Source organism: Nyctibius grandis, chromosome 13 (genome assembly GCF_013368605.1).
Source record: "Nyctibius grandis isolate bNycGra1 chromosome 13, bNycGra1.pri, whole genome shotgun sequence".
Classification (NCBI taxonomy): Eukaryota; Metazoa; Chordata; class Aves; order Nyctibiiformes; family Nyctibiidae; genus Nyctibius; species Nyctibius grandis.
This window is the reverse complement of record NC_090670.1, coordinates 18151450-18163614: the sequence shown is the minus strand read 5'-3', so window position 1 is coordinate 18163614 and position 12165 is coordinate 18151450. Positions and strand designations below refer to the sequence as shown.

Genomic DNA, 12165 nt, shown 5'->3' with positions numbered 1-12165 from the left:
ATAAGCTCCAATTTATTAAGTTTTTTGCAGCTGTAGTCTCTCTGAATCATTAATTTCTTTCATACCCTTGTTCTTTCTGTTTACATATTTTGTCTGTTTTTTCCTTCACCATGTTTCTATTCCATTTATCATCAACTCTCCATTTCTGATGTCACACTGTTTGGTTATGGGTTCTTCACATAGGCTGTCAAGGTGAGAAAATGCAGTGTAGCGTAAAAGCTCATGGACTAACAACCTAGCTTTTAATGCTACAAGAATTGCATTGACTATAGGTGATACCCCTTATTATTGCTAATCAAACCAGAAGGCAAAGAACCATTGTAGTGAGAATGCTCGGACAGTAACAAAGCCTGAAGCCCATAAGGAAATCCTTAATATGAACAGATTTTAAGTGTGTGGTTTTTTTCTTTGTCTTCTTGCATAAAGCATCCATTTCATCTTCTGCTTTAAAAAGAACTGGGTTGTAGTTTAAAACATTTAAGCCCTGAGTATAACAAAGCTTGTATATTGGTACTACTGCTGCAAATGCCATTTTTCAGAAGCCACTTGATTTTTGCTTCTCTTCCTCTCTCTGGATCTGAGCATTCTGTTTTCAATGGTTTGAGCCTTTATTTAAAACTGTAAACCATTACAAAGCTTCAGCTAGAAACATTCTGAAACAATTAGAGGCAAAACAGTGCATATGATGTTGGTTTTGTGACAGCACAATCAGAAGCTTGTTCCCTTAGTGAGCAATTTGCTCTTGAGAAGTAACACTCTTAACTACCAAGGTGGAAAAGAAACTTGTAAAAACGAGCCTCTCCCATTGATCTCTGGTTCACCCAGAGGATGGGGGAGGTAGCAGAAGCTGGCATTAATGATGCTCCGCATTCTGGTTTGGCTGCCTTGATGATAAAGGTAAGACTGGTGCGCTACAGTTTAGTGTCTGGTGAAGGAGATAAAAATGGATACATCATAAGGGGTTTCACTCTCGCCAGTTGTGTAGTGATGTAGGCAGTAACCCTCTTCATAGGTATTTTATTATTAGATGACTAATGCTTTTGCAATTCTAAGCTTCATGCCTTCTAGTAGGCTGCATGTGCCATAAGGTCCATTTGTCATATTAAAAACAATGCCGCGTTTAAAGAGTTTGGGAAGCTGTCCACAAATTGTCCTAGTGTTTATGTGACATAATCTATTGAGTTCTTTCTTGTATTGACTCAGGACTTCCTGGAGCCAAAGGCTTGACTGGGGATGTAGGTCCACAAGGCCCTGCTGGTATGAAAGGCTTCCCAGGTCTTGATGGTGCTCCAGGATCTCCTGGGGAAAGAGGATTCGTAGGGCCACCTGGGCCTTTTGGTCAAGATGGACGTCCAGGTTTCTCTGGACCAAAAGGTATGTGTTCTACTAGGGGAATAGTCTGAGATTACTGTGCCCACAAAAAATAACCTTGTTAATACTGATTTTAGGCCCAACTTGTCAGAAGAGAATGAATTCCCAACTAGTGTTGGAATGCATTTGTTTTGCTGCTGAGTTGTGAATTACAAATGATGGATTTAGTTATCAAATCATGGTCATAAGGAGATGCATCTTAAAGGACTTGGCCCTTATGGGCAAAGGATCGTGTAAATCGAGATAGAAAGACAAGAAAATTGAAGAAATGAGGAAGAGTGAATGGAATTTATAGAAGGGAGAGAATGAAGCACAAACCAAATGGGAAGTAAAAATTTACAATCTGTAAAGCACCAATACAATAGCTGGTTACTTGGAGAATTCTGTGTTATTTTAGGTGGAGAGCGATAGAGCTGTGTAACTGCATGTTGCTTTCTTGGAAATTGATTGGGTTTTGCTCTCCAGTGGAAGCAGGACCAGACTCTCAAAGGTGAACTGAAAAGTGCTGGTTGAAAGTATAATGAGTGGAGACCCATGAGAGAAGAGGCCGCGCTGTACTTGCGCCATGAAGTTTTGCTACCCAGATTTGGGTGATTGGCCAGACCCATGCTGCCTCTACCTGCCAGCTAGGTGGGTATGCAGTGTACCAGAAGAGACTAATTTTCCCATTCTATTTCTCAACTTTTCTATACAGGCGAGAAAGGGTCTTCTGGCCTACTTGGTTTCCCTGGCATGCCAGGCCTGCCTGGTGCCCCTGGGGTGAATGGACTTAAAGGAACTCCTGGCACAGCTGGAGGAAAAGGGAGCCCTGGAGCTGTGGGACTCCAAGGTCAAAAAGGTGAGAAACAGCTGAAAGGCTTTTGCTGACTGTGCAGCAGAGGGACTTAGGAGGCCCTTCTGAGATGTCTGCATATTTAATGTTTTCTTCCAAATAGTGTGTTCTTTTCTTCCTTGTGAAATACTTTGGCCTGGTTGCCAAAGATGCTGAGCACTTACTGATCAATTTGCATGAGGACACACGGAAGTTCTGGTTTTGTCTGCCAGCTTCTAATGTTATACCCTTTCTCTGTTAGATTATTTTGCAAGGAGATTTCCTGACTTCTTATTTTTTCAGGTGACCGAGGTGATGTAGGTCCACCTGGTCTTCCTGTTCTTGGGCCTCCAGAACAGGCACTGCAGTTCAAAGGAGACAAAGGAGATCCTGGATTAGCTGGACTTGGAGGATTCCCTGGACCTAGAGGTATTTCACAACGTTGTAGTTAGTTGCCAGTATCAGTTGTTCAGTAACTGTGCTTATTCTCAGTGGGGTATGGTCTGTCCTTTTGACAGTGCCTGCAGTATTACTATTTTCTGTTACGCCATTCACATTCTAGCAAGATTTGCATACGGCAATTCTGAATTTTGAGAAAACAATTTTCCTTTGAAGCTCTGTTCTGCAGAGCTAATGCCATCCTTTTCTCCTCTTTAAGGGGAGCTTTGGGTAACAGGGCAATTGGCCCAAATGAGCTGAATGTCTGTATTATGAAATGAAATTGCACTCTGTTGTATAACCCAGGTGATAAAGGAATCCCAGGAAGCCGTGGACAGCCTGGTGTCCCTGGTCCAATTGGGTCAGCAAGCAAAGAGAGAGGTCTTCATGGTGACCCAGGCTTCCCTGGTCCACCTGGACAGCCTGGGCTGCCAGGACAGAAGGGTACACATGGTATCATAGGATTTCCAGGAATGCCAGGAGAGAGGGTAAATACCTTCTTAAGTATCTTCATCTTCTCTAAGAGCTCTTAGGAAGATCCTGTGTTCTAATTGGTGCTTCTGTAGCAAAGCAGCAGAAGCTGGCAGGATTTTTCCTTACAAAACTTCCAGATTGTTTTTATTTGGCTCATACTGTTGGATGACACTTTGGATAGTATTTCTTCCTACATCTTTGCGGTCTGTTATCCCACATGACCCAAACTTGGAACAGCAAGAATGAAAAGCAAAGGGTAATTTTGCTGGGGTTTTTTTTTTTTTTTCAGGGTTCAGATGGTATCACAGGAACACTTGGGTTCCCAGGACCTATTGGCCTCCCTGGACCAAAGGGTAAGAAATCTTTCGTAGTGTACATGGTCTTTCAGTACACACAGTCCTAATATTCATGACTAAAAAGAATGAGTAGTGTTCTAGAAGTGTCCGTTGCTCTACAGTGACTGGCTCCGAAGTACATGTCCCTTTGTAAGGGACTTCATTCAGATGAGACCAGTCTCAAGCCAAATACCTAAATACTTTATGGCCCTTTGAAAGTTTGGCCACAGCACTGTGTGAAGCATGTTGGACCGTACGAGAAGCACCCTTCTCTCTCATCTCCTTGTGTCAAAAGCATAAAGGGCAGGATGTTGTGGAATTACCCATAAATGTTCATCTTATCGTGTATTTACATGAGTGAATTGGCATCTGTTGCTGTTTATAAGCATTTTCAAACTCAGGTACATCGCTCATTATTGTCTTTGTTTGCTCCATGGATTTGAAGTATAGTCAAGGTTTATTTTCATAAAAAAGGCTATTGAGCAGCCCTGAAATCTGCTCCCCACAGACTATTAGGGAATGGCATCCCCACCTCGTCTTTCTTTTCCAGGTGACCAGGGAGAGTCTGTTGGCATTCCTGGCATTGCTGGAGCAAAAGGAGAGCGAGGAGACCCAGGGTTCCCAGGTAAAGTAGCCCTTGATTGCTCACTTCAAGAATGCAAAATTCTAGAGATTAAACACATAGCATTGCCCGCTTTGGGCATTTTTGTAATCTATATATTTGAATACTTTAGTTCTCTCCTAGAAGTGAGATTTGAGGAGTCTGGAATCCAGGTGGGGCACAAATCTGGATGATAATGAACACGTCTGAGAACAGCCCAATTCTAATGCTGGGTCCCACTTCACTTCTTGAAGAGGAACTTGTGAACTTGCACTGGTATTTGGCAACCAGGGAGTCCAGTCCAGGGCCCAGACCACGGCTAAGCAGGCACAAGTGCTGCAGCCTCAACATAACGTGTTTCTCATTCTCTTCACACCTTCCTCCAGTTTGACTTCTGCTCTAGCATGCTGTCTGTTCTTATCCTTTCAGGAGAGAGAGGGAGAGAAGGACTCAAGGGTGAACCGGGCTACCCAGGAAACACTGGGGTGAATGGACTCAAAGGTGGCCCAGGAGATCTTGGCCAAGAAGGACCAGCAGGTACTGGACTAGGCATCTAAGTTCTGCAGTTCACAGTGTGACTGTGGAACAATTTCACCTCGTTATTTCCTTAGCCCTTGTTGGCCTGTCTCAGCTGAGGCTTAAACAAGAAAGTTGACCAGAAGATGGGAATTCTCTTTGACACTAGTGTAAGGTGTTACCTTGTCCTGTCATGACCAATCCTGTGGGTCAACCATGTGGTGAATCCTGCACAATGGAAACCTAAAGGAATTCCTTTAACAAATAGGGGAGACCTCAGTTAGATACAAGCAGTAGCAGCTTCTTTGCAGCTGCTTATGGGCAAGGCTGCTCTAAAATCTTCCATTGCAACACTTCTGTCTGTTCCCTCTCTAGAGCCAAACCTACCCAGAAGGATGGCTACAAGTATCTTTGGGTACTGGTGTAACTAGCAGGTAGATTCTCAAATTGTTATCAAGATTAAAGTGGGTTTTGGAATATTTTATTTGAAAAACAATTTAATTAGTTATTCAGTATGTGAACTGTTCCAATGAGTCACTTGGTGGATGATGAGGAATGACATTACTATGATTAAAAAAAAGCTATCAAATAGCTTGATAAGTGCTATGCTAGTAGTGGTAGCGAGGAGAAATTTTAATCTGGTTTTGCTTTATCCAAATAGTAGTTTATTCACCCATCTTATGAGTTAAGTGCAGGAACAGAAGCTGTAAGATGGAGCTGGGAGCTGTTCCATCCTGGATGTGTAGTAAGGAACATTTTTCTGCTTGTTTTTAGGAATCCCTGGAAATGCCGGGCTGAGAGGAATCCCTGGGCCACCAGGACCTCCAGGGCAGCCAGGATCTGTCGGATTCCCTGGAGCTCGTGGAACAGCAGGACCTAAAGGTATATCTGGAGCCTGCACATGTGGGGAGAAATTGGGTCAGAAAACCAGTGTTTTGGCCAAGTATATCACAGCAGGCAGGCAGCACTCCTATGTGTGGGCCAGCTGTGCGTGGGAAATTAGCTCGTTTCTTGGCAATGTTAGTGCAGGCACCAGCTGCTAGAAATGAGCAGAGGAGTGGTTGGAAAGGGAGAGGCTCTCATTTGATTTGGATCACTGATGTGTGTTCACTGAGGACAGGGTGCAGTGAGAGCAGTGGGAAAAGTTTCCATGAAGGGGGCTTGTGTGGAGGAAGACTTTACATTCTGTGTTCCCCTGTGTGTCAGGTTTCTCACACATGTTGTAGTCTCCATGAAATATCTTATGTATTTCCAGCTAACTAGATTATTTGCTTATTTGCTCACTTATGTGTTCCCAATGTCTCTTCAGGGTTTCCTGGATTTCCGGGATTAAATGGTCTGAATGGCTTGCCAGGCACAAAAGGGTCTCCTGGAACACCAGGTAAAGCAAAAGTGTAGTGGAAGTGTCATAGCTGGGGAAACACATACACTGGTCCATCATGAGAGCAGTGTTCCCCACAAAATTCCCCTATTTCACCCAGTTCTGGGTTTAATTTTAACCTGAAGAAAAACCTCAGGATACTGAATGTGCATGAACAAATTCTTCTTTAATGCCAGTAAGAACAGGATGCAGCCTGTGGAGTGAAGAGGCTTTTCTGATGATGGTTGTCCTTGAATTTCTGAAGGACTATGTCACTGCTGGAAAGCTGATGGAACGAAATAATAAAACTCTTCCATTTCTAATGGATGTTTGATTTTGGCAGGGCAGCATCCAGTGCTTGCTTTGAGTTGGGCTTAGCGATGGCATGTTTCTGTACTGCTTTCCATAGCCCTCCATTATATGGAGCTCAAGAAAGGCATCAGTAAAATCAGAAGCTAATTTCTTTGATTATATTCTGGATTCTGCTTTTGGGAAGTTTCTGCTGGATATTTTCATATTTTTAACCTTATGAAACAGAATAGGGTTCTGTTTTGCAAATGGTGTTTTACTAAACGTAAAGAGGTGGAGAAAGACCTTTCCAAAAAGACTGGTTTATTTACAGTCCTCTTCCAAAGCGGTACTTAACATTTGTGGCAGACATTTTATGCGTGAAAGTGGACAAACAGTCTTGATGTGTACATCTCAAACAATACCTGTGTTTTCTCTGTTTAAAACATTCTTTATCGGAAGGTAATGCTTTACAGTATGTAGATCCTCCACAATTTTCCTATCTGAGAGAGCTGCTTGTATTTACTCTTACCAGACTGACAGGCTGAACATCTCCCTGCAGCTCTTCCTGGGAGCCTCTGCCCTGCACCACTTGGGCCTCAGTGTGTCTTCTGTAGTAGTCTGTGGAAAGTGATCTCCCCGTATTGGAGCATGAAGCCCACTAGATTATTTAAAGACCAGAAGCTTGAGTCTATGTTGCCCCTCTTGAGAGACACAGCATATAAGCTGGCAGGCAACTCCTGTCACAGAAGTGCTGTGTTCACATCCTCGTGCAAGAGCTTGTGGGACGACCAGAACAGTCACAGGCTTCTCTCTCAGCATCTTGCAGATTGTTTAAATTCACTCTGCACAACCCGAGTAGCACATGAGGCACCAAATCTCTTTCTGTTGCTCTACTGAAAACAGCAGAGTAGTAAATGGCTAATTTTTTGTTATTACTCAGTTTGTGTAATAATTTAACAGCTATTAGGCAATTTGTGTAGGCTCTTTTATCTTTGTTAAACATGTTTAATTAGGTCTGAGTGAAGCTGGACTGAAAGGCCCTGCAGGTCTCCCAGGTCCGAAGGGTGAAGAAGGTTCTCCAGGCTTGGGTAAAGGAGCTCTAGGATTCCCTGGACCAAAAGGCTCATCAGGAGACATGGGTAAATACTGATGTTCTGGAAGCCCAGCAGGATGTATAGCAGCTCAGGTTAATGGGTTGCATGGTCAGCAGAGAACTCCTAAAGCCACAGAGGTGGTTAGTCATTTGTCAGGTAAACATTAAATCTGTGATGTGGCTATATATTTGAGAATATATATACATAGTTCTCACAGTGTCTATACCTCTCCTGAACAGCAGAATATAGTAATCTGTCCTCTCATGTAGTGAGATGTCTCTTCGTTCTCCTCGATATAAACACTACTCAGCCACTACAGTCCACGTCTGTGAAGATCACTGAAGAGCTTTGGGTACACTCTCTCACTTTGTATTTCTTATTCTAGGCCCCCCTGGTCCTGTGGGACTGCCTGGCTTGCCAGGAACACCTGGAGCTTCTCTTCCTTCTGATATACGTGGGAGACCTGGGGATGCTGGCCATCCAGGAACTGATGGGAGTTCAGGTATGAAGAGAGGCCTCTTAAGGAGAGCGGACTAGCGAAGGGGGTTTGTGTTTCTTTATGTACTTCCTTTGAAGAGCTCTGAGGGGAACTGACTTGCATGAGTACTGTCACTTTAATAACCTGGGGTTTAGATTAGGGATCGAGAATGAGAAGATCTGGTTTTAATTCGTGCTATTGAATCCTGATTTGATTAACCTGTTGTTAAAGCTCTCTAGTCCATTTCACCTATTGTGGTACTGAAGACAGACTTGGGCACTAAGGCAGGTGCTTAAGTCCAGTGTAGTATGTCTAAATTTGGACACGAGCTCCACTTTGGACTGTGGTTTCCACAGCTTTAATCATAGGCTCTGTGTAAAGTTTAGAAGTATCCTGTGTGAGCTGGGAGGCAGCAAAGCTTCATTGCTACTTAGAGGTACATAAGAAGCACTTGCTGTAGGGTTGACAACAAGTATAGTTTGAAAGATTTGTCATAACGGCATCGGTACCCATTCAATACCTCACAGCCTTGACAGAGAGGCTGACTCTAGGCCTTTCCCTGGCCAAGGATTTGAAGCCACTGCTCTCATTCTCCTAGAGAATGTTTGAGTCACCAGGCTAGCTACCAGGTGGAGCAAGGGCTATGCTCAGGCCTAGAATTTGAAGCTAAATTACTGTGGTTAAAAGGATTTAAAAGTTTATGACACCTAAGTGGATATAAGCGGGTGGGGTCTGGTTGTTTTCCTTTGGGAGGAGGACACCCCTGGAAATATAGACACGCAAACAATGACTGTCCTCTAGAAAGATGGGCTGAGGATAGCCCCAGCTTTTACTTTGCCCGAGGAGCAGATTGTGCTAATTACCCATGTTGTCTCTAGGTCTTCGAGGTCCTCCAGGACCACGAGGGCCCCCTGGCCCAGCTTCTGACCAAGGTGACACAGGCAATCCAGGTTTCCCTGGTGTTCTTGGCTTGCGAGGCATTAAGGGTGACGTGGGACCCACTGGTCCAATTGGACTCCCTGGAGCATCTGGATTCAAAGGTAATCTTGCCTTGAAAGGATCTGGGTGTGGTTTGGCAGCTGTCACCTTGACAGTATGTATGGCTGTCGTGTGGTAAGTGTGACTGCTTTGAAATGAATCCTCATTCAGGTGTAAGCACAGCTGAGTTTGTTGTCTTAAGTCTTCCCTTTTGGCCCATCCAGGTTTTACCTACTGACTCCAAAAGCAACAAAAGGAGGCCAGCTCCAGGTCCTCTTCAGTGTGTCCCTAATGATTTTTTTTTCTTCTCTTTGTTTTTTTTCCGAGTACATGATGTCCACATGCAGTGGTGCTGTGCTTGTCAACTACAGTTACCCGCTTGCATATGCTGTCTAGGCAAAGACTGGAGATGCTGTTTCATCCCACCTATCATGTGCTCAGAGGCGTAGTGTGGTGGATTTAGGTCTCCACAAGAGGCTAAGAGGATTGTAGGAGTTAAGAGATCTTGTTCTGGGCAAGGGCAGGGAGCAGGTTGCTCTCTCTTTGGTCTCTGCCAAAGGAGACTAGAGGGCAGCTGCAAACAAGAACTCTAGTAGCAAGGTTTCAAAGAAACTGCACAGCTCAAAAGCCCGGAAAGGATGGAGAACCATTGCCAGGTGAAGAACTGTATGCTGTCTTTGTAGGCTGGCAGATCCCCATCCCTCTGTGCTGTGCATAGAGATGGATTCCAAATAGAAAAGATGTGTACTCCCCAAACACTTTCCCTGGGTTACCCAAGGAAGGGGAAGAACACTTTCAATGAAGTGTAATTATCTAGCAGTGGAAATTCTTGTCTTGAGGCTCTGCAGCCATTCTGGACACCAAAATGGCCACAGAGTTCCTTAAGGGTTGTGGTCCCATCTCAGAGCTGAACTGCTGTTACCATTGCTGCCATCAGTGTGTTTCTCAGTGCCCCAGCTGTGGATCAGAATCAGGACCCAATGCTTAGCCCTGGGGGTCTTCAGCTCTGTATCTTTGCAGGTATAAAAGGGGAGCCTGGCCTTATGGGGATGCCAGGGAAAGACGGGCCTCCAGGGGATCCTGGTTACCCAGGGCTGAAGGGTGAAATGGGCCGTCGAGGTGAGTGCTGGAGTATTTGAAAAGCTGTACTTTATTGCACATGGTTTGGGGAGAATTTCAGAGCTCCCTTAATGAGCTTATTTAGGGGACTCTTAGTTTCTTAGAAATTGAAATAAATTAGAAAGAGCTTGACATGCCACTTTTAAAAGAGACCCAGTGCAGATGTACTAAGGCAGTCTGAATTTAGCATACTTCTCCTTTGTGTCAGTATTATCATGAAAACTATGAATTTTTTGTGGGGTACTTAAACTGTCATTTGCACTGTGTGCAGGTCTCCCTGGCCAACAAGGAGCTCCAGGTATAACCCCACAGCCAGAAGAAGTCACAGCCCCTGCAGGCTTACCTGGTCTGCCAGGAATTGATGGTGTCCCTGGCTTTGATGGAGATCCTGGATTCCAGGGCCCAGCTGGAAAACCAGGTAAAAAGTACACTCTGGTCACTGAAATGCTGGCCTTCTGGAAGAACAACACTGCTTTCTCAAATGCATTAGGGAGCTTTACAGGGTTTTTTAATAAAGGAAATAATTCCATCAAAATGCATACAAATATCATGTTTTATTATTATTAGGATGTATTGATAAATTCTGTTCATGCACTTTTATAGTGTTTTTTAATTAGGTTTCCAGAGTTAGGTGCAGCAGCCCTGTGATGTAGCTGGTGTGATACCGGCTTTGGTATGAGCAGGTGGAGTGGTCATGAAAATGATTCACCACTGAGAATTGTATGAATTGTCCATGAAATACTGTAACTGGAGAAGTGCTGGGAACTTCAGCCTGCACCACCGTGGTTCATGTCGTTTGGCAAAGCAACTTTGGTGGGTTGGTAGCTCAACTTTCTTCAGCTTGCAACAGCTGGACCATTATACCAGAGGATGCTTGTTTTCACAGTGGCAGGAATCTTGTGAGACAGAGTGGAGCAGAGTTCACAGATTTCATAGCCATCAAACTGAAACCTGAGTCTTAGGGCTGATGTGGCTTCAGACACATGAGCTCTCAGCATGGCTGCTGACAATGTGTTTCTCTTCTGGAATATGATTGCAGGGGTGAAGGCATTAGTATGAGGAAATAATGACAGTAATAATTGTGTTTAATTTCAGGTACAAAAGGTCTGCCAGGAAGATCTGGTTTGAAAGGACGTGATGGTTTACCTGGATCACCTGGCTTAGCTGGGGATCCAGGACCTTCGGGTGCCCCGGGACCGCAAGGATTTGAAGGTAATTTTATGATTCGGGGAGCACAGATCAGAAAGGAGCAACCAGTAGAATTCTGTTTGCCTACGGGTTCTGCAGAGACCCTCCCCAACACCCAATTACCTTAGGAAGACCAGGGGACGTACACAATCTTGTGTCTTGTATCTGCAATGATGTAAATTTAATCTTCAGTGAGGAAGATTATGTCACGTCATTGTTGTCTATCACTGCTGGTGTTTCCCTAGGTACAATTCCAAACATCTTTTGGTTTTAATGTTTTGTGGTTGTGAGAGTCATCTTGAAGGTCTAAAAGAGCGAAATGGTATTCGCAGTGAACATAGATGTGAGGGCTGGATAGTAGAGGAAAGGTACAGTGAGAGAGAGAAGGTTTGGATTCTGCCACAGATTTCTTGTACAACTTTTGGCCTTCCTGTGTCAAAGGAATGTCACCATGAAGAGCACTATAGCAAAAATGACTTTATTAGGTTTTGGTTGGTGCTTTGAGATCCTCAGAATTATTGTACTGTGCGATGTGTGCTAACACATCGCCACCAGAGCTGTTGGGCAAAGAAAGAAAATTAAAGGAGGTAGGAACCGGGTGGGTGCTACTGTGAAATGACTGCTTTTGGAACTGGTAAGTCTGGTTATTCATATAACGGCCATCAAAACTTGGGCTCCTCATTGTGCAAGACTGACATGAACACAGTGCCAGCAATGCCAGAACGAGGTATAGAGCCAGCTGGTGTCCACACTGTGTCAGTAATAGTGACTCCTTTTCTATCTTCTAGGTGTTGCTGGCAAGCCGGGCTCACTTGGTTTGCCGGGGATGCCCGGTCGGAGCGTGGGCGTTGGATACACCTTAGTGAAGCACAGTCAGTCAGAGCAAATCCCACCGTGTCCCATAGGAATGAATAAGCTCTGGGACGGCTACAGCTTATTGTACGTGGAGGGGCAGGAAAAGGCACACAACCAGGACCTTGGTGAGTTGAGAGGTTTCTCTCAGGCATAAACAATGTAGGCCACAATCTTGTTTCGAATGAGCCATCTTCATTGGTACCGCAGGCGGTTGTAGCAGAGGGGGTGGAAGTCTGCTTGGCCAGTTCTGTACTGG

At 44.4% G+C, this 12165-nt stretch overlaps 1 protein-coding gene across 1 annotated transcript in view; it reads left to right on the top strand.

Annotated features, from left to right (window-relative positions):
- The window catches only part of COL4A6 (collagen type IV alpha 6 chain), a 130073-nt gene that overhangs the window by 116415 nt on the left and 1493 nt on the right, over nt 1-12165 (top strand). The window contains exons 28-44 of the mRNA XM_068412148.1: nt 184-192; nt 1204-1374; nt 2066-2209; nt 2486-2611; nt 2927-3108; nt 3384-3447; nt 3980-4054; nt 4460-4567; nt 5321-5428; nt 5856-5927; nt 7211-7336; nt 7677-7793; nt 8648-8809; nt 9768-9866; nt 10138-10284; nt 10962-11078; nt 11843-12034. Coding sequence (XP_068268249.1) covers nt 184-192; nt 1204-1374; nt 2066-2209; nt 2486-2611; nt 2927-3108; nt 3384-3447; nt 3980-4054; nt 4460-4567; nt 5321-5428; nt 5856-5927; nt 7211-7336; nt 7677-7793; nt 8648-8809; nt 9768-9866; nt 10138-10284; nt 10962-11078; nt 11843-12034 — 2019 coding nt within the window. The remainder of the gene's footprint in view (nt 1-183; nt 193-1203; nt 1375-2065; nt 2210-2485; nt 2612-2926; nt 3109-3383; nt 3448-3979; nt 4055-4459; nt 4568-5320; nt 5429-5855; nt 5928-7210; nt 7337-7676; nt 7794-8647; nt 8810-9767; nt 9867-10137; nt 10285-10961; nt 11079-11842; nt 12035-12165) is intronic.